This window comes from Girardinichthys multiradiatus, chromosome X, assembly GCF_021462225.1.
Source record: "Girardinichthys multiradiatus isolate DD_20200921_A chromosome X, DD_fGirMul_XY1, whole genome shotgun sequence".
Classification (NCBI taxonomy): domain Eukaryota; kingdom Metazoa; phylum Chordata; class Actinopteri; order Cyprinodontiformes; family Goodeidae; genus Girardinichthys; species Girardinichthys multiradiatus.
Window position 1 is genome coordinate 34,720,431 of NC_061817.1, and position 26,037 is coordinate 34,746,467.

The 26,037-nt window shown below is 42.0% G+C and overlaps 2 protein-coding genes across 3 annotated transcripts in view; both read left to right on the forward strand.

Moving 5' to 3' along the window:
* LOC124863507 (mediator of RNA polymerase II transcription subunit 25-like) overlaps nucleotides 1–5,670 on the forward strand; it is a 30,799-nt gene extending 25,129 nt beyond the window's left edge. The window contains exons 16-20 of one of the 2 annotated variants that reach the window (XM_047357897.1): nucleotides 1,341–1,454; nucleotides 1,601–1,672; nucleotides 3,177–3,338; nucleotides 3,439–3,559; nucleotides 4,207–5,670. In XM_047357897.1, coding sequence (XP_047213853.1) covers nucleotides 1,341–1,454; nucleotides 1,601–1,672; nucleotides 3,177–3,338; nucleotides 3,439–3,559; nucleotides 4,207–4,310 — 573 coding nt within the window. In that variant the 3' untranslated portion in view covers nucleotides 4,311–5,670. The remainder of the gene's footprint in view (nucleotides 1–1,340; nucleotides 1,455–1,600; nucleotides 1,673–3,176; nucleotides 3,339–3,438; nucleotides 3,560–4,206) is intronic. The other variant, XM_047357898.1, reaches the window with a different exon arrangement.
* Nucleotides 5,671–11,419: 5,749 nt separating this feature from the next.
* Nucleotides 11,420–26,037, forward strand: part of LOC124863508 (leucine-rich repeat-containing protein 4B-like) — a 72,410-nt gene continuing 57,792 nt past the window's right edge. Inside the window, exon 1 of the mRNA XM_047357899.1 lies at nucleotides 11,420–11,690. The gene's annotated coding sequence lies outside the window, so the exon portion shown is untranslated. The remainder of the gene's footprint in view (nucleotides 11,691–26,037) is intronic.

Here is a 26,037-nt window from a genome sequence, read left to right on the forward strand (position 1 = left end):
ATTTGTGATTAAAGTCTAATCTTGTTAATAATTCAACATCTCTCTCTATTCTTAAATGGTTGCCTTTTTTTTAAAGGTGCAGCTGATAAAAGTGCCTCTGTGACGCTGGATTGTTTTTATCCCTTGACTTTTTTCACATTACACAAGGCAGTGCATGGACTGAAAATGGTACATGGTTTTCAAACTGTTTTGCAACAAAAATCTGCAGGGTTTGATGAGCATTTGATGAAATATTTAGTAGAACCGCCTTTTACTGCAACTACAGCTGCAAGTCTTTAAGGGGATGATTTTATCTCTGGCTCTGTACACATAAAGAGAATGAAATTTGCTTCCGATTGTTGTTTGCTAAATAGCTGAAGGTCAGATTAGATGGACAGTGTCTGAATAGTTGGCCTTTCCACAGATTCTCCACTGGATTTAGGTCTTGACTTTGACCGGGCCTTTCTATTGTAGGGTAAATCTCCACCTCAGTCTTAAGTCTCTAATTGGTCTTCTTCTTTGCTCTGTATTTAGCTCCATTCATCTTCCCATCAGCTCTCACATGCTTTCCTGTCCCTGCTAAAAAAAAAGAATGCCCAGAGCATATTTGTTTTCATGTAGGCCCAACAGTTCAGTTCTGGTCTCATCTGACCAGAGAACCTTCTTCCACATGTTTACTGTGTGGCTTGTTGTAAACTGGACTTTGTATGGCTTTCTTTCAGCAAAGGATTTGTTCTTGCCACTTACCAATAAAGGCCAGATTTGTGTAGTGCCTGAGCTGGGGATCTCTGCAGCTCCCCCAGAGCTACATTGGATTTTTGTTTGCTTCTCTGATGGATGCTCTCCTTGTCCATTCTGTCAGTTTAGTCTTGGTAGGTCTGCAGCTGGACCATCTTCTTTCCAGATGGTGGATTAAACTGAGCTTTGTGGGATGTGTAAAGTTTGGGCTGTTGTTCTAGAACCAAGCACTGGTTTAAACTTCTCCATAACCTTCTCCCTGACCTGTCTGCTGTGTTCCCTGGTCTTCATGGTGCTGATGTTCTCTAATGTTCTCCAACAAACCTCTGAGGCCTTCACAGAACAGCTGGATTCAACACCCACATGTGGCTTTATTCACTAGTTAGGTGACTTCTGAAGGCAACTGGCTGTGCTGGGTTTTATATATGGGTGTCAGAGTAAAGAGGGCTGAATACAAATGCAGGTTTTTATTTATAAAACAGGCAGAAAACCATCATTTTCCTTCTACTTCACTATTATGCTCCACTTTCTGTTGGTCTACCACATGAAATCCCAATAATATAAGTGAGGTTCGAGGTTTAGGTTGGATGAAAACATTTTATTTTTTATTTTTGCTTTTGCAGCAATTAGGTGGAGCAGGGGTTCCAATGCAGCCCAATCAAGTCCCCCCCAACCAGAATTTTCTGAACCGGCCCCCTGGTCCCATGCCGGTTTCGCACGGCAACGTCCAGCAGCAGGTAAATAAAAGCCACACTCTGCTTTCAGACCCGCTCCACATCTTCCTCCTCCTCCTCACACTGCCTGCTCAGGGCACATTGACTGCTTGGATGCATGCCTTACTGGTAACTCTTTCTCCTCCCACCTCTTCTCCTCCTGCATTCAGTCTGTGGTGGTGGGCATGCCCCCTGTTAGTCAGGTCTCTATTATGGAGGAGCAGCAACGGCCGAGCAGCATGGTGAGAACCAAAAACATTCTTAAAATACAACCAACGGCTCATTTTAACTTGGATCTTGTTTGACCTTTCCATGAACTCGCAGACTAAAGACCTGGTGTCCCATCACCAATAGGCTGCTGGTTTCACAGTTTCCTACATGCATGTTTTAACCGTAGCCATGAGACTTGATGCTGCGAAATTGTCGACCAAACGTTACTGCTTTTAAAGCAAAATTACACGACTAAAGTTGCTTTTATTTAAAGGTAGAAATGCAACTTACAGATAATACCACTTATCGCTCTAATATATTTATCACTATATTAATGTTTATTTTTGGTATTTTTAGCACATGATGAAGCTGAGCGGACTCAGGTGAATGTGTTGACAGTCAGAGGTTGCAGCAGGGGGCTTTTCATTGTACTAGTAGGTAACTGGTGAACCTTGTTGCCTCCATTTGTGGCAGTCATACCGCTCTCTGGAGGCCTTACGGCAAGCCGTTTTTACATTTAGTAGACAGAACTTATTTCTAAACCAAACATCCACCAACCAATTCTTCCTGGTAATAAAATAACATGTCAGCTATCTAACTCTTCCTATCCGTATCTCTAACATCACTCTTCCTTGGGCAAACTGAGTATTTTGAGATACCTTATACTTAGTTCTTACTTGTATTTTTGTAATTCAAGGCCTGAAACTAAATTGTTGTAACAGGTGGTAGCTTTTGATTTCCATTTTTACCAGGATGAATATTATTTAGATTGTTTTGACGGCAGAAACAGGCAGCTGGGAGAGGAAAGCATGCCTGGCCACCATGAACACCATGACATGTTCTTGTCCGTGCCGTGGAGAGCTACTCTCTGCAACTTTTAGATGCATCCCTTCTCCAACACACTTGAATAAAATCACTGATTTCGCTCCTCAGAATGTCATTCAGCTCTGCAGAGGCCTGGTAGGGAGCCAATTATTTAATTTAGGTGCTTTGGAGTAGGAATGCATCTAAAAGCTGCAGGAGAGTAGCTAATTAGAACTGGACTTGGACACCCTTGTTCTGTGCATGACACACATGACTTAAAAAATACGGGTGAAAGGGAAAGCGCTACTTTATGCTCCTTACAACCAGAAAAATACTTAATTTACTTGTAGTTTTCAAACGTTTTTTGTCCAGAACCTTTTGGATGTTCTGCTCCTCATGGTGTCAGAACCTCAACAAAAAATGAACCCATTTCTTTGTAGCTGTAGCGTTAAAACGGTGTTAATCTGATTAGAGTCACAGTCAAAATGTTTCCATACATGTCTTTTTGGGGAAAGTGGTGTCACCTCCTCTCAGACAGCTAGTTGGCAGTGCAGAGCAACAGGTTGGGGAGGGGCAGAGCTGCTTTGCTCTATGCTTTTAACACCCAGAAAAAACTCTGGTCATTCCAGCTGTTTTCTGCTTTCCAGCTGCTTTTCTGTTGGCCCAAATCCACGGGAGAGTTTTGCATTTCTGTGCCGTTAAGACTTGTTGACCCATATTTAATTCGTTTAGATGACAATGAGAGCAGCAGGACCAACCAATCAGCAGCCACCGGTCAGTGTAGCTCCACCCAATCAGGGTGGACAGCCCCAACAACAGGGATCTATACTCCGTCTCCCGAATCCAGGAGCCAATCCGCAGCTTCGGAGTCTTCTACTTAGTCAGCAGCAGCCGGTAAGAGCAACAAATGGCTCGTTCTAAATATTTATTAAGTTTTTAAATACATACATGTAGAATCTAAACGAGGTTAATGTTCCTCTCGGGGTTCTCACAGCAGGGTGCGGTGTCTCACATGCCAAATATGATGTCCCACCAAGCTTTAGGACAGCAGATGGTCCATCCGGCACCAGGAGGGGGGGCTCAGATGCAAGGCCAGTGGAGGCAGCCCATGGCAGGTCAGCAAACAGCCAACTGTTAATAGAGATATTACTTACATTTTAGACAAGTGTGTTTAAATTAAAAAAAGAAAAATTTACCAAAACATTTCTGGGAAAAGACAGATTCATATGCACTGCTCAAGAGTTAACCTTTTTAGTTTTCGTTACTCCAGACTTTATCTAACAGCTTACAAAACTATTACATAAAACAGTGACCCATTTAAAAGGTCACACAAAAACCCAGAGAAGCATCCAAACATCCAGACTTGCATCAGAGTTCCAAATCAAAAACCAATGCTGACCAAAATCAAGGTTTTGGAGTTGCCTAGTCAAAGTCTGGACTTAAATCCAATTGAGATGCTGTAGCATGACCTTGAACAAGTAACCTTCCAGCATGGGTCAGAATCCCTCAGAGATATAAAATAATTGCTACCAGGGTGTGATACAAACAGTTTGGTTTGGAGCTTTTCTCCCATTAATTAATGAAATCATCATTTGAAAATGGCTTTTTATTATTTACTCAGATTATCTTTATCTGATATTAACAGAAATGAAACTGTTTATAAGTATTTCTCTGTAAACCCTGCAAACCCTGCTCCTAACCTTTCCATTAGCTGCACTTCTGAAAGCGTTAAAGAGAACATTTAATTTCTGTCTGTTTGCAGGTCAGATGCTGATGTCTGGTGGTCAGCGAGGACCCATACCCCAGCCAGGGATGCCCCAAGTCCCCAGCATCACGGATGAGGACGTCATCAGGGATCTTCTCTAACGATTCGGAACCATAACGGACTCTGGAACCTTGATTTTTTTTTTTTTGTTGAATCTTGCCAGCTTACTTCCAGTTTGGAGTTATAATTCTGCATTTTTTTCTATTCTTGTTTAAATGTTGAACATAATTAAACAAGCTTTTTTTAGCACTAGTGTGCAGCCAGAGTTAATTGGGGGCAGCAAAATTAACGTTTTCATGGAAATGGACAAATCGTGAACACAGTAATCCTTCACGCTACAGACTGGACTGAGCTGCTGGAAGCAGAAACCTTTATTGTTGGAAAAAGTAAACATTGCTCTTTCTCTTTTCTAAAATAAAGTTAAGTCTTTAGAGATAAAATAAAACTGAGCATAGAAAACTGAAGAAGCACTTGATCTTAAGGCTCTGCGTTGGAGCAATTTGGACTCAAAAGGTGAGAGGGAGATGCTGAAATAGATCCACTAATAGTTCAGTGTCTTTTCCTGCCAAATAGTGTCACAGTGTTAATTTTAACTACTCCAATATGTCCAGAAACCATAGATGGCCTCGCTGTGCCAAGTAGTCCTACCAGATGGCATCAGTTGGCCACGTTTCCATTGGCATCATGTACAATCAGGCTGGCCGCATGCGCACACTGAGCAGCGTTGGTCTATATGCCCACAGCGAGCTCTTTTAATGCGTCCTCGCATGCATTTGATTGGATTTAGAGTTCCATAAAAGCAGATGCAGTGCGGTCATTGACCCGACGGTGGTGGTTCTGAAAGCTGCACAACGGTAGCAGGATGGACATACGTCAACACGTCCCAGCTTGTGCAGCTCCTTGGACACTTGTGTACACACTAACCAACAGGAAGTGATGTCAGACTGTGTGTCACCTGGGAGACGGAGACGGTTGCTAAGATACCGTGACAGTGGGTTCTTGTTTTTGAGCCTTTCTCTCCCTCGTTTCAGTCCCGTTTTTTTTTTCTTCACATGGACTCACAGATAGACACTAGTTCCTCAGAGGCTGGAGCTCATCCCTCCCATCCCTTAATCACTGGCCGGCCCCTCAGAGCCCCGGCTTAGCCTCACTGTTTCTCTCTCATCCATCAGCTTCCACCTCACCATCGAACTATTACGGCCTGTCTGAACTCATAACTTTTTCAGTTTCTCTATTATTAGCAGCAAAAATGTCTAAACAATTATGGATTAGGGTAAAAAGAAAACACACAGACCTCGCTTGTTGGCCAGTCAACAATAAGGGAAGGCTGCTTTGTTACACACGCTGTCATTGCAATGCTATAGGTCAGATATAGAGTGTAAAGAGTCTTGCTGCATACATTTTAAGCTAAATTAGATTTTCTCTCAGATCAAAATGAAATAAAGTTCAGTTTCCACAGATCAACACTGTACACTCTGTATCCCACAGTGACAAATCAAGAAGAAAGTTTTCTGGGCCATTATTTATCTGGTCAGTCATTGTCTTCTGCTCATCAAAGGTCAGGTCATTTTCATAAGAAGTGTAGAGGGGAATCCCAGACATCCCTCTCACCAGGGACACTCCAGCTTATTTGGAGTTCACAAGGTTTAACTTCTTCTGGAGATCTCTCAGAAACTGACACCAAACCTGGAGGGAGCAGTCCACTCTTTTCCAGTAAAGAGCCATAGGCTTTGTCGCAGCCACCTAACACTCTTCCTGTCAACTCTGAAGGTCATTGCCAGAAGACACCAACAGAACCACATTATCTGCAAAATACAAGGATGAGACCCAGTAGCTTTCAAAGCAGACACCCTTCATTCCAGGAATATGCCTTGACATCCTGTCCATGGACACCACAAACAGGATTAGAGGCAAGGAGCAGCCCTGGCTCAGTGTTTTATGTGCTGCTTGAGAAGGTGTTGACAGGAGCAAACGATGGAAGAGGAGGACAGACAGTCAGATCATCAGCCGCGCCACACAGTTTGATGGTCATGGTAGATGAGATTATAACTTGCAGAAAAAAGGGCTAGTTTGCCCTTTTTTTTTTTGACAATTAAGATTTTGTTGAAATTCAGTCCCAGTAAAAAGAAAGTACACCCTCATTCAGTTGTAGTGTTTAATAAATTAGAACATAATAAAAATGATCTGGTCATCACCAACTTTTCACTACAAATTATTTCGTGTCATGATGCATTCAACAGATTAATATAAAATTATAAAGCTGTATGGAAAAACTAAGTACCCCCTTGCTGCATCAATGCATTTTAATAGGGAACGTAGCAACCAGGTGAAAAACTTGAATAACTGATTTCCATGAGAGTGACCATCTCTATCAAAACTGGACCTGTGGTGTGTGTTAACGCAATGCCAAGAGAGAGAGGAATAAGACCATTGTCCAAAATATTTGCAGTTCCACATTTACAAAAGGAAAGATTATTTTAAGTGTAAAACATTTCAAACAAACAAGCAAATTCCCCACAAGGTCAGAGGAACTGGAGAGGAATACCTCCATCTCAGACTCTCCTAAATGATTTATGTTTACAAAGTTTCCTTTGCATGAACCACAAGACTCCAGGACCAATGTACATCTCATACCAACTGCCACTCACGGTGGTGGAGGGATGATGATTTGGACTTGTCAAGCAGCCAGTTGACCTTGGCGTGTTACAGTCAGCAAGTTGACCTGAAAATTGAACACTTATTCTAGCTGAAGCTTAACCCAAACTGGGTCATCAGCAGGACCATTATCCCAAATACAACAGCACATCTTCAATAGAAGCATTGAAAAGGAAAAGAATCAAGGCACTCAAATGGTCCAGTCAAAGTCCAGACCTCAACCTGAGAGAAGTGCAGAAATGAATGGCTGCAAACTTATGTGAACTAAATCTACGTTGGAAAGAAGAGTGGGGCAAGTTTCTCCACAACGATCAGAGAAACTGCGGAGAGTTTGTGCTAAAGGTGATTCTTCAACCTGCTGGATCACGGGGTTAACTGATGTTCCTGATCCGATCCATCCTCGTCACTCCCAAAGAGAACCTCCGTTGTTGAATAAATAATGAAGGTGTGGAATCAGAGGAATGTTTGAGCACTTGAGGCTATACTGAAATAGTTTTTGAAGCTAGTGAAGACCAGATTGAATGAGAGGGTGTACTTTCTTTTCCCCATGACATAAGTTCTGTCAACCTGATCAAGTCCAGGTCCAGTTTATGGTCTATGATATTAAATCCTGGACACTAAAGGTTTGATCCTTCTAACAGTTTACCAGAGTTTAACTCAACTTTAGTGAAAAAAAGTAGGAAGCCGAGCAAGACAATCTGGCGTTGAGGTTGAACGTGGGTGGATCCATCAGGCCGGATAAAACTGCTTTTTATAGTGGCTTTAGTGATGGAGATGCGAGGTTGGTTAGCTCTGTGTTTAAAGGAGCATCTTCTCTTTCTGCAGGGAAAAACTCTGTGACCAGAGTACACAAGAAGAAGTGTTAGAGCGCTGAACCCTTGCGTGTCTGTCACGACAGCCTGAGTGTTCAGTTTGGTCTCTGGAGCCAGAGGCATGCTGTTTAACCATCAGATACGGATCAGGGCCTCAGTTTTAGACCTGGGAGGCTGTGAAGAGTTCAGTTTGGAGCCAGCATGTGAGGAGATGCACGCGTGGCTGGAGGAGAAAGGCAGGGGGCCTGTTCTCAACAGCAACGAGCATATCTGCTCCACTTCCTCTCAACAGGACATCTTCAGGAAAGCACTGCGACAGGCCAAAGGTCGCACCCCGGTGCAGCAACTGGTGTGAAAGCCGGAGGACCTGAGCAAGACCCAAGAGCCAGACAGAACCGGTGCAACTCTTCCTGCCAGCATAACGGCAAACCAAACACAGGAGGAGGGAGCAGCTCTCAAAGGTCTGCTTTTTGTCTTCATATGAGGCGCATTAATCCTCACAGAGACTCCCATCTTTATTCATTATCGGCCTGCGGTGTCCACTCAATCAGTTGGTGAAAGGCTGACGGAGCAAGCGCTGCACAAACACATCACGGCGAGGGAGTAAAAAGGGAGGTTACGCTCCACACCACACAGCCCGGGTAGACACTGCAGCACAGAGAGACAAACAGGGGCGGGTTGGGGAGGAAGACGAGAAAATGTGAGGAAGCACTTTTAAATAACGAGCCGAGAAGGAAGGGGGAAAGAGGGCAGCTGGATTGAGGGGTTCAAAGCAAAACGAAGGGAGAGAAAAGTCAATAATAAGAGTCGGAGATCGGATATGGAGAGATCCAGGAGGACAACAACACCTCCACAAACTACTGAGGTATGTGGAGAAAGGAGGGGAGGGGAGAGTGTGAGAGTTAGCGAAAGGGAGGGATATCCACTGCACTGTTGTGTGACTGGAAATTTAATAGAGCGAAGGAGGGAGGTAGGGAGCGAGGGAGGAGAAAGGAGGAAGGAGCGACGCAATGCAAAAGCTCAGAGCAGGAGTCGCTGTTGTTGGGATGAAGCAGGAGCGGGACAAGCTGGTGATGCTCTGTTAGAGACGTCTTCAAAGTGAAAACAGGTTGGCCACCCTGTTGCTGCATCCAGGGTCCGTACATACACCAAATAGGCATTACATTATGACCACTGACAGTGCAGTAAAGAAAACCTGATTGTCTCTTTCTCATGGGATCTATCAGCAGGTGGGAGACAGACTTGTTGTTTCACAGATTTCTTCTTCTTTTGTCTTCCTGTCACATTGAAATGTTTCACATATCAATGTAATTTTAATATCACACGAAGACCATTTGAAGAAATACAAACGCAGATTTTAATTGATGATTTAATCTATTATGAGGAAAAGCTTTAATGGCATTTGCTCCCCCCAGCTCTTGTTATATCTTAAGTTAACTGTGATTAGTAACATATTTTGGTAAGCTGAATATAATTTCACAAGTCACTTACTAGTGCCAGATCTGTAGATTCAAGAAATCACCTAAAACGAACCTTTCTGACAACATGAAGTAGGTTACAAGATGTTGAAAGCAGCACATCATGCCCTGGTCTAAAGAAATTTAATAACAGACAAGAGACAAAGTCAATGACATCTACGGTATCAGTCTGGAGGGAATTACAAATCAACTTTTAAGGCTTTAGGACTCAATGAAACACAGCTATCCTCACGTGGAGAACACATGGAGCAATGGAGAACCTTCCCAGGAGTGGCTGGCCTACCACAAATACTCCAAGAGCTCATCAACAACTCATCCAGGAGGTCAAAACAAATCCCAGAACATCTAAAGCTCTGCAGGCCTCACTTGCTTCGGTTAAGGTTAGAGTTCACGATTCTATGATAAAAAAAAAGATCAAGCTCCAAGACAGAAACAATTGCTTCATCCAGCATAAAACAAACCCCTGCATTTCTAACATGTCATTGGTTGTGTGATAGTCTGCAGCTGCTTTGCTGAATCAGTACCTGGAAGTCTTGCAGTAATTAATGGAACCATAAATTTGGCTCTGTAGCAGAAAAGCCTGAAGAATATTCAGCCATCAGTTTATGACCCTAACTTTAAGCCCACGTATGTTATACAGCAGGACAAATACACAAAGTACATCAGCAAGTCCAGTCAAGAATAAATGAAGGTTTTGGAGTGACCTAGTCAAAGTCTGAACCTAAACCTGACTGAGATGCTGTTGAACAACAGGTCATTTTTTGAAAACCGCTTTTTTGTATTTCTGGTTATCTTTGTTTGATATTAAAGTTTATTTGATGATCTGAAACATTTACATAGAACAAAACAAGCAAAACCAGAGGAAACCTGTATGAAGGCAAAGCACTGTATGTTAGACAACAGGTGAACGTTTTGTACTTTAAAACTGCAGTTCTTGCTGGGCGTTTGTGGTCCGCAATGATCAGTTTCTATCTTAAGTCTTCTGAGGTGAACCAGAAGTTCACCCTTACTCGTCCCTGTGATGAACTGCCTTTAAGGAGGAGTAAAAGAGTTATCAGTCCTGTATTAATCACCCCACAAACACTCAACCGTCCTCCTTTTAATATCCTGCTGAGGTGACTGACAGCTCACTCCCAAGCAGACCCTTTTCCTTTAAGTTGACCTTAACGTTTTCATCTGTTATCCCTCCCTGGGGAGTCTTTGATAAACTGCTTTCACTCTGGATCAACCATTAACAGAACCATTAACAGTCCATATACGTGCCTCTCAAAAGTCAATTTAGTTTTGGTAATGAATGAGTTACTGCATCAGGGCGGCGTGGCATGGAGATGATCAGCCTGTGGTTCTGCTGGGGTGTTCGTTAAGGAGGCCCGGGTTGCTTTAATAGTGGCCTTCAGCTAAACTGTATTGTTTATTCTGGTGAATTTTGTCTTCCTGCTGATAATACTCCATAGATTCATGATGGGGGTTAGGCCAGATCGGTTCGCCGGCCAATCAAGCGCTGTCTGGACCAACATCAGCAGATCACATGGCTCCTAAATTCACCACTGATTGTAGAAATTTACACTGGACCCCAGGTAACTTGAATCCTGTGCTTCTCCACTCATCTTCCAGACTCCGGGACCCTTGATTTGCTAATCTTTTAACGCACTTTTCTTTCCACTCAACTTCATTAATATGTTTGGATATAGCACCCTGTGAATAGCCAGCTGATTTTAGCAAACCCCTTTTGTGGCTTACCCTCTTCCTGGATGGTGTCAAGTGTAAATTGTCATGTCAAGTTCTAACATGGCCATACCATAATATTTCTGTATTAAAAGTCTCATGTAATATTCAAATTTTGCCAGGAACATCATTTTTGTTTTTCATTTGCTTTAACCTATCAAAATGAATAGAAATACAAGCTTTGATTATGTAACTGTGTGTATTTAATTTATATCTTAACTAAATTACTGAAATAATTTAACTTTTTGATAATATTCTAGTTCATTGACATGCACCTGCATACTGAAGTAGGCATGCATGTGATTATGTCTGCAGTTACAGCAGTACTTTGTACAGGTGAAGCTGTGTTGCCAAGCAGCAAATGTTCCTTATAACAAGCCATAAACGCCATCATCAGAGGTTGCCCTGGATATGCTGCAAATATCCGAGTTTTATAACCATAGTGCATGATATGCATGCTGTCTGCTGATTGCAACATCACCTATTCTGAACATAAATGATGAGACAGCAGCAGCAGGATAAGTCCAGCATCCCCTCAGCGCATCCTCCGGTGGCTGCATCCACCTGAAGATTTCTGAGACAATTCCCATCATACCAGCGGTGGCAGCGCAGCACTTGGAATCAATCAGAGAGAGAGAGGGAGAGAGAGGGAGGGAGATAGAGAGAAAGAGAGAGGGAGAGAGAAAGAGAGAAGGAGGGAGAGAGAGAGGACAGCGTCGGCGGCTCTGCAGTGGAATACGCGCTTATTTGAGGAAGGCTTGGAGCGAGATTGCGTTTTTAGGACTCTATGAACGGGATTTTTGTAAAAATGGTAAGTGTGGATGATGCACGTTTATGTGATAATGATTCTGGTGTTTGCATGTGCGCGTTTGTGTCCCGACAGTTAAGTGCGTTTTCTCCGAGCGCATTAAAACGCTTGGAAATTCACATTCATGTGATGATTCCGGCGTTGCAGCTCCAGCTGTCTTTGCTCTGTGCTATCTGATGCTGACTCTCAAGCTGCGCTCATTTCTAGGAATCACACGAGTGATCAAGCGGTCACATGTCGGATATATTCATATTTTCTCTCCATAATCCAAACTTTTCCTTGCTGTTTGGCTGTCTGTATGAGTTGGTGTAACCTTGGGCCATAACAGAAGCAGCATCCACTGTTGCGCAAGCTGTTGACAGCTTCCACTGAAATCCACTTATTTAACCCCTCCCCGATCGGGTCAGTCTGTTGCTTCTCACCTACCTGCAGACCTTGGCCCACACCGATGACCCCACATTTGGAGGTGGGAAGAAACGCGCAGGCACCTTGGGGGGTTTTACGCGCGGTGAGTTAAGCTTTGAGTAAGAAGCTCTGGGCTCCATCCGGCTGAGAACAAGGAGCGGATAGATTAGTGGCTGATGAATGATCTGCTGGCTCTGTCTGTAACACAATGATATGGTTATGGGGGAATTTAAATGTTAATGTGGAGCGTTTGGGTTAAATCCGAGCGGACTGGGACCAGTGCTGGGAAAGAAATGGAGCAGCTGGATGATCTCATGACTTTCTGTGCGGGAGGGAATAAAGATAGTGAGATGTTGGGAGGTGAAATGGGGCCCTAGATCTGGATTAAGCTAGATAAAGGTTCGGGAGAAGCAGGGATGAGAATGTATTGACAGTCCTTTGAAAAAGATTGCACAACTTTTTTAACTGTAACTTTAGTATATTTTATCAGGGTTTATCTGATAGGCCATTCCCCTCTGCTGTATGGTTAGACCCACCTCAGTCTGAAATCCTTTGCTCCTCCCATCCTCTCATCAACTTTGACCAACTTCCCTTTATCTGCATTCCCACAAAACAAGAAAAGCATTCCCACAGCATGATACAGCCATCATTTTGTTTTGGCACGGAGATGTTTTCAGGGGGTAATGTTCATGTCAGTTTTCTGCTACACAGGCCAAAAAGTTAAAGTTGGGTCTCTTGTGACTGCAGCAGCTTATTCCACAAGTTTGCTGTTTCCTTGGATGCATTGCAAAAGTTTTCACACCCCTTAAACTTCCTACATTTTTTCATGTTACAACAAACAATTGTAAAATAACTTTAATTATGTTGTATATTTTAGGTTTCTTAAAGTAGTCTCCCTTTCACCGGCTGGGTGACTGAAATATTGACCTTTGACCGTCTCTCAATGAACCTCTGGAAGACTTTTTGGAAAACCATTTCAAGTGACCACCTCATGAAGCTCATGGAGAGAACGCCAAGCGACCAAAGCAGTAATCAGAGCAAAGGGCGGCTAATCTAAAATATAAAAATGTTTAGAAGTTTAACTCTTCAGAAGATGGATTAAACAGAGCTCTGTGAGATGTTTAAACCTTGTGACAGTGTTGTAGAACCTAATACTGCTTTAAACGTCTCAACAACTTATTCCCTGACCTGTTTTCTGTGTTCCTTGGTCTTCATGATGCGGTTTGTTCTCTAATGTTCTCTAGAAAACCTCTGAAACCTTCAGAGAACAGCTGGATTTATCCTTAGATCAGATTACACACCCATAAATGCTATTTAATGAGTAAGTGCCCTCTAAAGACAACTGCGTGCACTCAATTTTATTCAGGGGTATCAGAGTAATGCCTCTGCAATGTTATGCAGTGAAGCCCTTAAACACTCAAACTAAAACTAATGTTGATAAAATGGCAAGGATGACTGTTTTGCAGCTAGAATTTAGCATCTTACAGATTTTATTCGTGCCCCCTCTCTGATCTTTGCAGTACTATTAAACTTAAACATCATTCTAGCTCCACCATCAAGAGAAAGGCCATGACATATAACATTTACAGGCCTGCACTTTACAATTTATTTCACTAGATCCGAAGCGGTAAAGCTTTAAGATGATGGTAAGTTTTTATGTTGACTGTAAAACCATGCATATTATGTGCTGTATGCTCAGCTGGGAAGAAGTGAGTCTCTGTCATCTGACGATTATGAAGCGTGCAGCAGCAGCAACACCAGTCACTACAAGGCCACAGTTTCATGGAAAGCTTGTCACATAATATCATATTTAAAGGCAAGGTCCTCCAGCCTAGGGAGCGGAAACACGGTTTCAAGATATCAAGAGGTGTTTGTGCTGAAAAGCGAGGCCAAAATGTCACCAGAATTGGTTGATCTTCAACTTTTCTTTCTCCTGCTCCTCGAACCAGAGAGTTACCTAAGCTGAAATTAATTCAAAGCAAGACGGGTCACTACAAGGAAGCCATTTATGAGTGAGCCAGTTGTCTTTTTTTGTTTTTGACAAACAAGGGGAGCACATTCCCATTTCAGGCTAGATTATTGAGAATCTGATCTTAGTAGTAGGATCTGTTCATTCCTTACATCTAGGCAGGCACCACCTACCAGTATGAAGATATACAGAGGATTTAAAAATGTATGGTTTCGAAACTGCAAACCTTTCTGCATAGAGTGAAGTGGTGCTGCCCCACCCCAACCTGTTTCTGTGCACTACTGCCCACCTGGCTGAAAGAAAGCTACTAAAAAAGACTAATTTAGCTGTTTGGAAATATTTAATCTAAAAAAAAAAAATCTAATTGTTTACTAAAGTTTGTGTCAAAAAGCCACATCTAATACAAATCAAATAATACATGAATTACTTTTCTGCAAGAGAAACAGTTATACTCCTCAGCTGCACACATAAAGTGACGGTTAATCAGAAACTGAATCCTCTTTTCTAAAGTCTGATTAAAGACATAAAAATACCAAGAATTTGTTTGACTTTCAGAAACACTATATTGACAAAATTATTTGCAGACTGCTTCTACAAACATTTGTGAAAAAGTGGGTCTTTCTCAGAGCTCTTTAAATCTCTGCATTGTGCTATGATGGGATGCCAGCTGTACAATGGGTCCAGCTGTGAAATTTCCTCACTATCCCAGTTAGCTGTTAGTGGCTTTATAGCAGAGTGGAAACAATTGGGAATGACAGTAATTTGTAAAATCACAGCGGGGGGAGCCACAGTGCGCAAAGGTTGCTAACTTTCTGCAGAATCCAGCTATGCAGACTTCTGAATATCATGTGGGAGTCAGATTAATTCAAGAACAGTCTGCAGAGAGCTTCATGGGATGGATGTCCATGGCCTAGCAGCTCCATCCAAGCCGTATATTACCAAGTACAATGTAAAGTATAGGCTGCAGTGGTGTAAAGCACTCCAGTACTGGACTCCAGAGCAGTGGAGACGTGTTTTCTGCAGTGACAAATTAACCTCTCTGGCTGGCAATGGACACGTCTGGGTTTGGCAGTTCCCAGGCGAGCAGTACCTTCCTGACTGCATTATGTCAAATGTAAAGTCTGGACTCTTAGTTCCCTTTCAAAGCAATTGTAGCTATTACATCTGCACATAGTGGGGTAACATCATATTAAACCATGTCTATTAAGAATTGGATGTGACTCAGGTTCAATTGTGTGTGAAAAAAGATGAGGGAATACCTTTGGCAATATAGTGTATTGAGAGAAAGATTGTTTAAACCAGACTTGTATGACATATTCTAATCTAAGGGAGTAGATTAAAAAGGGGATGCCCAAAGCTTTGCAGCAATAGGATAATCTATCAGCTTTTCCATCAGAATCTCTAGGAAAGCTACAATGAAAGACGTATTTTGGTCCACGTTGTGCTGTTGTTTACAACTCTTTTCAAAACTACATTGGTTTCTCCAGATGTAATGTCGCTCAGAGTAAACAGCTTCTTCAATCAAAATAGACATTTTAACATATGATGCAAAACTGCAAAGTCTGCAAGGCTGATCAGGCCATGTGACTGTCTGTGTGTACATACATTACACAACTTTCCAGCAGCAGAGAAGTGGCCACGAGGGACTGATCAGCCAAGTGCCTTTTGGTGTAACCATAGCAACAAATTGGTGGGGAGGAAGGATTAATTACCACGTTTGGACTTCATCACAGCATCCCAGTGACAAAGTAGAGTAACAACAATGAGCTTAGTCACAATATTGGTGATAAGCTAACAATATTGGTGTAAATAAAATGGTACAACAACCGAAAAAAACCAAAACATTCTTCATATTTAAAAAACAGCTTTTTAAATATTAATTTAATAGAGCCTCTCTAAAGGCTAAACTAAGGGTTCATTTTGGCTAAATCATAAAATCCAGCTGGTTGACTGAAGTGGAAAGTAGAGCAAAGATGCTCTGAGAGGGACAGATCCAGATCCAAAGACTGGTTAGCACAACACCAGCTACAAGCAGCATGTCTATGAAGCAGCTGACTGCAGGCTCCGCCCTAGCGGATAGCTTTATTATTTAACCAGCTAATATTGTTTTACTCTATAAAGAGCTGAAAAGCCAAAAGGTTCAGTTTCCTTCCCAGAGTCCTTACTCTTCATTTTGATAAGGTTTTGGATCAAAATCACAACAAGAATAAATAATGCTTATAATAATCAGTAACACCTCATTAATAATAATGCTTGCTCTGATGTTTGAAATAAAATCAATTAGATTATGTTATACATTTTTGTTTTAAAGTTTTGTAGTAATACCGTGAAGGTTGTCATATTCATGTCGACTTACTGTACATAAAGTCTTATCATCCAAAGGTGTAAGTCATGCTAAACCTTAAAATAAAATGCATGGTATGAAACTTATTCCTAAAGATAGGTGAGCTTGGAGTGGCTAAAATGGGCACAGATGGAATGTTTTATTCAGTTTATTCTCTCTTTCTTCTTCTGATTCTTCTCTTTTACCAACCAAAGTAAAAAATAAAAGAGTGGTAGTTTTATTTCTTATTTCAAAATATTTGTTTTTTAGTAAAGCTTGAAAAATTCCCCATCTTTTACAATTAATGCTCAAATCTTCTTGAGAAGGTGAGCAGCAGAAAAACAAAGCAGTATCAAAAGAATATTTTCATTAGAGACAGCACACAGCCCTCCCACTCATTTTAACTGTCAATTTGTGGTGAACCGTTCTTGTGTCACAAATGAAACGCCGGCTGAGGCTTTTCAGTCATTTGAGGGTTCAAGCCAGGCTGCTCTTTAATATCTGTGGCACACTACTTACGCTTGGCCAATGAGCTCAATGAAAACAAGCAAGCAGGTTGGTGGTGACATGGTAAATTACACCTCCTCACCTGTCCTGGATGGAAGGGTGTGACTTTGAGATTATGCTCCAGATCCAACGCTGCAGGAATTCCAAGCTATTAGGGATTATTTCTGGAGGAGAATCTGAAAAGTCGCTGCAAATCCTCCCAAAACAAACAGACGAGGTGATAAAGGTCTTGAGGTGTGTCCAGCATATAAATGATTACTCACTGCCCCATGTCAAAGATGGTGAATCTCTCAAATAAAGACTCATGGTTTCAATTAGGTGAAAGTGCAGCTCTTCTGACTGTAAAAGGACAAAAGATGTTTATGTTGCTGCTTTAAATAACTGAGAATAACTGTTACGCTAAATCTGTGTCTGAGTCTCAGCGCCTGCATGTGCTTTCAGCACATACAGTCACTACGTTCACTTCTGTGCATAAAACGGTGAGGGGGAGAGGGACTGAAATAATAGATGACACTTGAACCGCTCTAATCAGGCCAAGCTGGTTGCTGATCTCTTCATAGAGCAAGGCTGTCAGTGATTGATGGTAGCACAACTTGCTTATGTGCACAGGTTGAAGGGTGAGGGGAGAGTCACTGATCAGCCAAAAGAGGCTGAGAATTGTAGGAACAACCTCCAGCTGTCCCTTAATAATGCAGCGCAATGAGCCCCCCCCCTACATGAGACTGAGGCTCTGTTATAAATGTTCACAAAATTACCCTGTAGCCACATTAAGTCTCCTAAACAGAGGACAAGGCTGTAGACTGGGGGAGTACTTTGTTATATTGAGCAAAAATAATTCCAGTAATGTGTCGCATGAACAAACAAAAGATTTTTCTCTTTTTTGCTAAAAACATTATAGTAAATATTCAATAACACTAATAAATGTTTCCCGTGACTTTATTTTCATGTTGCAGTTTAAGCAGCTTCAACTTCAATATATAAACGTTTAAAATACTATATCTAAACCTCTTAAATGTCTAATCCTAAAAGAAAACATTTTAGACTTGTAGGACGTGTGTACCTGGTTATTTTACATCAAAATATTACCGTAATTTATGTGTGACATAATTTCTAGTAGGTGAATGAAAACGCCAACACAATGCTACAACCTGCATTAACATTGCATTCAATTTATGCCTAGAAGCCTGAATTTCCAACTCTCTCACTATGAAACAATAAATAAATAAAGTTGGTCTTTGAGGTTTCTCATTAACCCCAACCTCAAAATCCAAAATGGCCACCATGCATATAATAACATTCAGTTAGCTACTGCAATAAACTGTTTATTTGGTCTTCTGATGGTTTCTATGTCATAAAATAAATCACAGGCATGGTACTGTACATAATCACAGTCTGGAAATGTTACTGGAGTGTTTAGCTTCAAGCAAAAGGGATTACTAGAGGATTGCTAATATTGCAGTAGCATATCTTAAATTAATTGTCCTGTTGTGACATGAAAACAATGGTGTTAAACACAGTTTTAGCAGCCAAATCCTAAAAGTCCAGGAAATTAAAGAACTTTTTTTTTTGTTTTTTTTTTTTTTTTTTTTTTTACATTTCTCAGTGTTTCCATAACGTTTACAACTTTGAGGGTGGGGATACAACTAAAGGAATCATGGTTTTCATGGGTTAATGATCACTGGGTCTGCTTTTCTCTCTCAACTGCCTGTTTACAACAGAACAATAACCAAAAGGTAATCTGCACAGTTTTATGGTGTAAAAACAGAATAATTGCTTTTATTCTGTTTTATGGACTCATACCAATTATTTTCAAATCAAATCTTTTTGTCAGATAAAGATATTTAGAAAATTCAAGAGTTAAATTCTATTTCAGTTATAGGTATTGAGGCAAATTTAAAGACATTATTTAAAACAGTGCGTTTTAAATAGTACCCCTTTAAGGTCTGAGACCAGACGACCTCTAGAGCACAAGACAAAGTCCAAAACGAAAATAACTCGACCAGGGTGCACGGAGGGGGCCTGGAAGGAGGGCAAGAGTCCAAAAACAATAGGGGGAAAAAAATAGAGTCCATAATTCCATGCTCAAACTAAAACAAGGTATAGGAGACCAGCAAAATAAGGGCGGACGATCCGAAGGCTGGTGACGAAGAAGCCAGCGGCGAAGGAGCTGATGGTCAGGAGGCCTGCAGCGAGGCCAAGTGAACCCATTAAGTGGCTTGCTTGGAGGCCGGCGTCAGCAAAATCGGCGGAGCTGGAGTCTGGGCGGCCTGTGGCAATTGAGCAGGAAGTCCAGTAGTGTGTCATGGAGCGTGGAAGACCCTCGTGGTCGGTGATCTGGAGATTTAGTTGTCAGCTGGAACTCAGGAAGCCCTGGACCCGACTGGAGCTCTGGAAAATCAGAATCAGGATCTATGTCTGGTCTAAAGTCAAGTTTATAGTCAAGAGGCTTGAGGTCAAGTTGAAAGTCAAAGTCATAGTCTGTAGGCCCATAGTCTGGCCTGTAGTCAGGTTGAATATCAGGCTGGGAGTCAGAAGCCTCGGCGTCAGGCTTAGTAGCACAGTCAGTCATGCCTGGAACACAGTCAGTCAGGCCAGTAACACAGTCACTGAGCTCTGGAGCCAGGATCAGAGGCGGTCCATCCTCGGACCCCTCTGGAACAGGCAGTAGAGGCGGTTCGACCTCGAACCCCTCAGAAAACTTAGGAACTAGGATCTGAGGCAGTCCACCCTCGGACCCCTCAGGAAACTCTGGAACCTGGATTAGAGGCAGTCCACCCTTGGACCCCTCTGGAACAGGAAGTAGAGGCGGTTCATCCTTGAACCCCTCTCGAAACTCTGGAACATGGATTAGAAGCGGTTCGTCCTCGAACCCCTCTCGAAGCTCTGGAACATGGATTAGAGCCGGTTCGGCCTCGAACCCCTCTTGAAGTTCTGAAACATGGATTAGAGCCGGTTCGGCCTCGACCCCCTCTCGAAACTCTGGAACTTGGGTCAGAGGCAGTCCACCCTCGGACCCCTCAGGAAACTCTGGAACCTGGATTAGAGGCAGTCCACCCTTGGACCCCTCTGGAACAGGAAGTAGAGGCGGTTCATCCTTGAACCCCTCTCGAAACTCTGGAACATGGATTAGAAGCGGTTCGTCCTCGAACCCCTCTCGAAGCTCTGGAACATGGATTAGAGCCGGTTCGGCCTCGAACCCCTCTTGAAGTTCTGAAACATGGATTAGAGCCGGTACGGCCTCGACCCCCTCTCGAAACTCTGGAACTTGGGTCAGAGGCAGTCCACCCTCGGATCCTCTTGAAACTCTGGAACTTGGATGGGAGGCGGTTCATTCATGAACCCTTCTCTGAACTCTGGAACTTGGATGGGAGGCGGTTCATCCTTGAACCCCCCTCTGAACTCTGGAACTGTAGCTGTGGAGGAAGTCTGACCTCCAGCAAAAACTAGAGCTGGAGCGTCTGTCGTCCACTCAGTGCAAACTGGATCTGGAGGCTTGGCTGTGTGCTGAAGTTCTGGAGGATTGGTTGCAGGATCCTTGGGGCTCTGCGCTGCCCTCACAGCAACAGTTTGTACTGTCATATGTGGAGGTTTGTGTTGCGGACCAAAGTGCAGAGACAGGTGAGGAGTCGGCATGGCGAGGCAGAACAATGATTTATTTAAATCAAAACAAAGGCAAAACTCACAGGTAGGCAGGATGAAACAGAGGGTTCAGGTCTGGCAGTGTACGAAAAAACAAAGGGAACTCGATGCAAGGAAGTTGACGCAAAAAACCAGCAACGAACAATGAAACTAGACCAACTAATATACAGAGGGTGACAAAGACAGATAATCAAAAGAACTAGGAAGAGGTGTGACATGGAAGCAGGGAGACTGAAGGAACAGGTGAAACTAATACAAAGACTAAAGCATGGGGGAAGGGACTGATTAACAAGGAGGTAATCTGTCCATTACTTTCATCCTCTGTATGGGGTGGACTTACGCAGGAGATGCTGTGGCTGTGTGAAACTCTTATGTGCGTTACCGGTTTCCAGGGATAATTCTGCTAAGAAAGTTACACTGGCGGAAAGTTAGACTGCTGACTGCTGGAAGGTGTGGTAAGGCGTATTCGTCACTTCCTGTTTTGCTGTTGCAGTCGGTGGATTGTTTGGTGTGTGAAGGCTCTCTTGTTTGATCTGATTTCTCTCTACTGTGATATCTCTTACTTGTTATAATACATAAGCACGTTAAAACACATACGTTCTGTTGCTGCATTTAACGTTTGGGGACTCTCTGTGTCTTACACGGTTTTTCTAGTAGTGGTAAGGGGTCGCTAGCTTAGCTTTAGCTCCACCATGGCTACCTGTTGTGCTGTTTCTCTGAGTCTCCTCCTCTCTCCTGCTCTCTGTGTCAGATGTTCAGTTACTCCTCTGCCTCCTTTATTGATAATGGTACGTGTAATAAATGTAGCATTTTTGTAGCTTTGGAGGCGAGGGTGTCGGAATTGGAGGCCCGGCTCCACACTATTGAAAAACCAGCAGATAGCCGAGGCCCCTTAGCCAGCGCGGAGCCACCGAGGGTAGCTCCCCGTAGCAGTCCTTCAGCAGAGCCCACGCAGCCGGGGCCTCAGGCCGGCTGGGTGACGGTATGTAGAAAGCATAGTCCTAGATCCCATCCCACATGTCACCACCAACCCGTCTGCGTTTCTAACAGATTTTCCCCGCTCAGCGACACACCCGCTGAGAAGCTGACTCTGGTAATTGGCAGCTCCACAGTCAGAAATGTGGCACTAGAGACATCAGCGACCATAGTCAAATGTTTGCCAGGGGCCAGAACGGGCGACATCAAATCCTACCTGAAACTGCTGGTTAAGGATAAGCGTAAATACAGTAAGATTGTTATTCACGTTGGAGGTAATGACACCCGGTTACATCAATCGGAGGTCACCAAAGTTAGTGTTGCTTCGGTGTGTAAGTTTGCCAAAACAATGTCGGACTCCGTAATTTTCTCTCGTCCCCTCCCTGATCTGACCAGTGACGACATGTTTAGCCGCATGCTGTCATTCAACCGCTGGCTGTCTAGGTGGTGTCCAGAAAACGATGTGGGCTACATTGATAACTGGTGAACATTTTGGGGAAAACCTGGTCTGATCCGGAGAGACGGCATCCATCCCACTTTGGATGGAGCAGCTCTTCTTTCTAGGAATCTGGCCGAATTTATTAGTTCTCCAAAACTCTGACAACCCAGTGTTCAGACCAGGAAGCAGGGTCGTAGTTTAATACTCCACTCTGCAGCTTCTGTACTGCTACCCACCCATTACCCTATTAAGACAGTGTCTCGCCCACGGCCAAAATTGAATAGATTAAAAAATAATCTAAAAGGAGAAAATCAGGAAAATCTCATAGAAATAAACACAACTCAGACTAAAAAGAAAAATAAAACAATTAAATGTGGCTTACTGAACATAAGATCTCTCTCTTCAAAGACTTTGCTAGTTAGTGACCTGATTTGTGACAATTAGATTGATTTATTTTGCCTCACAGAAACATGGCTGCAGCATGTTGACTATAAATGAGTCAACTCCTACTAATTATTTAAATTTTCACATTCCTCGAAATACTGGGCGAGGAGGAGGAGTAGCAACCATCTTTCAGTCCGATTTATTGATTAGTCCCAGACCAATCAATAGCTACAACTCTTTTGAATATTTAATCCTTAGTTTTCCTCATCCAAATTTCAAAGCACTAAAACCACTTCTGTTTGTTGTTTTGTACCATCCACCAGGCCCTCACTCTCAATTTTTAAATCAGTTTTCAGACCTTTTATCTGATTTAGTGTTAAATACAGATAAGGTTATTATAGTGGGGGAATTTAACATTCATGTTGACACTGAAAGTGATAGCCTAAATATAGCATTTAATGCTATCTTAGACTGAATTGGCTTTGCACAAAACATTAACAAACCTACCCACCTTTGTCTTCATTCTCTGGACCTTGTGCTGACATATGGCATTGAGTGTAAAGACATAACAATATTTTCTCATAACCCTGTTCTGTCTGACCAGTTTTTAATAACCTTTGAGTTTAATTTAACCGAGTACTCCACACCTGAAAGAAAATTTCATTATAGTAAATCATTATCAGACAATGCTGTAACAACCTTTAAAGAATCTGTTCCACTTTTAATTTCCTCATTAACACAGAAAAGCACAGTGGAGGGCAATGATTTTGTTTCACCCCCTTCACAAATTGATTGTCTTGTTCATAGTGTTACTTCATCATTACGTTGTGCATTAGACAATGCAGCCCCCTTGAAAAAGAAGGTAATTATTCAGAAGAGGCAGGCTCCTTGGTTTAATTTCGATCTGCGTACTTTAAAGCACAATGTTAGAAAATTTGAGAGAAAATGGTGCTCTACACACCTAGAGGATTCCTACTTAATCTGGAAAAATAGCCTACTGTTGTATAAAAAGACACTTCGCCAAGCCAGAACAGCTTATTTCTCATTATTAATAGAAGAAAACAAGAATAATCCTAGGTTTCTCTTTAGTACAATTGCTAAACTTACACAGAGTCATAGCTCTGTTGAGCCATCCATTCCCTTAGCTCTCAGCAGTCATGACTTTATGGGATTCTTCTTAAATAAAATTGATTGTATTAAAAATAAAATTTTTGACATACTCCCGAAGATGATTACTTCATCCTCAGCAAGCGAGACAACATTGGAAATAACTGCAGAACCTGATTTGTGTTTGGACTGTTTTGATCCTGTGAAGCTTCCTGAGTTATCAGAAATATTAGCTTCATCTAAACCTTCAACTTGTATGTTAGACCCAATCCCAACCAAATTATTTAAGGAAGTGTTCCCTCTGATTACCAGCCCCATTTTAGATATGATTAATCTATCTTTAGTAAATGGATATGTACCACAGGCTTTTAAGGTAGCTGTAATTAAACCTTTACTTAATCGAGATGACTTGAAAAATTAGAGACCTATATCCAATCTTCCATTCTAATCTAAAATTCTTGAGAAAATAGTTGCTGATCAAATGTGTGAGCATTTACATAGCAATGACCTGTTTGAAGAGTTTCAGTCAGGCTTCAGAGCTCATCATAACGCTGAAACAGCTCTGCTGAAAGTCACTAATGATATTCTTATGGCCTCAACCAGTTAGATAGACTACAAGCATGTCTTGAAGACATAAAAACTTGGATGACTTCAAATTTTCTGCTTCTAAATTCAGACAAGACAGACGTTGGACCGGAGTCTTTAAAAAAGAAACTGCTTAGTCAATCACTTAACCTGGATGGCATTAAATTGGCCTCCGATAATAAAGTAAAAAACCTTGGTGTTATTTTTGACCAGGACATGTCATTTAAATCCCATATTAAACAGGTTTCTAGGATTTCCTTCTTTCACCTACGGAACATTGCCAAAATTAGAAATATCCTATCCAGGAGTGACACTGAAAAACTAGTCCATGCATTTGTTACTTCAAGGCTGGACTATTGTAATTCTTTACTATCAGGATGTCCACAAAATGCAGTTAAAAGCCTTCAGCTGATTCAAAATGCTGCAGCAAGAGTTCTGATGAAAATTAAAAAGAGATAATATTTATCATATTTTAGCTTACCTTCATTGACTCCCTATTAAATCCAGAATAGAATTTAAAATTATCCTCCTCACATATAAAGCCATTAATGATTTAGCTCCATCATACATCAGAGATCTGATTGTTCCGTATATTCCTAACAGAGCACTTCGTTCTCAGACTGCAGGTTTACTGGTGGTTACTAGAGTCTCTAGAAGTAGAATGGGAGGCAGATCCTTTAGTTATCAGTATCCTCTCCTGTGGAACCAGCTCCCAGTTTTAGTCCGTGAGGCAGACACCCTGTCTACTTTTGAGGTTAGGCTTAAAACTTACCTTTTTGATAAAGTTTATAGTTAGAGTGGCTTAGGCTATCTTCCTTATTTTTTACCTCCGCCTTCCTCCCTCCCTGTTGGACGGAGTAAGGGGGAGTCAGGTTTAGCCTAAACCGGCTCAGTTATGGTTGAGGTGCAAACACACCCTCCATTTCTGATACCTGTATGGCCCCTTCTCTTTTCCAATGGTTATGGTCAATCTGACAGAGAGAGGTATCCCAATCCTTGTGGTTTTTAGTATAACAATGACCATCAATGGGCTCTAGATGGACACACTTTATTAGTTTATTATTTAACATAGTGCCCCTACACGTGGCCCGTTGTGGGGTGGCTGGGCTCTGGGACTTGGTGGTTTGGTCTGGTCTCCCCGGCAGCCCCACCGTACCCGGACCCTTTGTGGGGTTCCTTGAGACGACATTGTTGTAAATAAGCGCCGTTTAACTAAATAATCTGAACTGAAACTATCTGTGTAGTTATGCTGCTATAGGTTTAGGCTGCTGGAGGACATAACGACCACTTTCACCCTCTTCGCTACATTCTCACACTACTCTCCAATTTTGCATTATTTGCTGTTATTTCAGTTTTTAACTTTATGTTCTCTCTCTTTTCTCTTCCTAGAAGCTACACCTGGCCTAACTCTGTGTCTACATGTGACACCTTTCTGGAGAGGGGCATTGTCCAAGCTTCTGCTGGCAACAACTTAATGCTCACCTTCTACAGATGATCCACATGGCCCTGTCTTTTATTGTTTAACCCTTTTTCTCTCCTAGATATAGCAATTGACTGAGCTTTTACTGTAACTAATTATATGTGCTCTCTTTCAGACTCTATCCTTGAAAACTGGCTCAAAGTTTATCTGTTCTTTCTTTCTAGATGAAACGACTAAAGGAGCTACATCCACTAACATTTATTTTTCCTTCCCAAAGAAAGTACTCCTGGATCAGTGCTTCTTTGTTCTATTTTAAATGTAAACCAAACAAAGGTAAACAATAACTAAAGCCAACCTATCAGGAGGGACTGGAAGAAAGAGAGATTAACAAGAGGAACTAAACTAGAGAACAACAACAATAATAATAATAATAAAAGAGAAAACCATTCTAAGTAATAAATTATAAAACAACACCAAAGGAACTAAGGGCGAAGGGAGAAATAACTACAAAACACTAGGAGGCAGGAGACAGAGCAGAACTATCAGAAAACAGAAATGAATAAATAACATAACTACAAAACCCAAAATAGAAACATC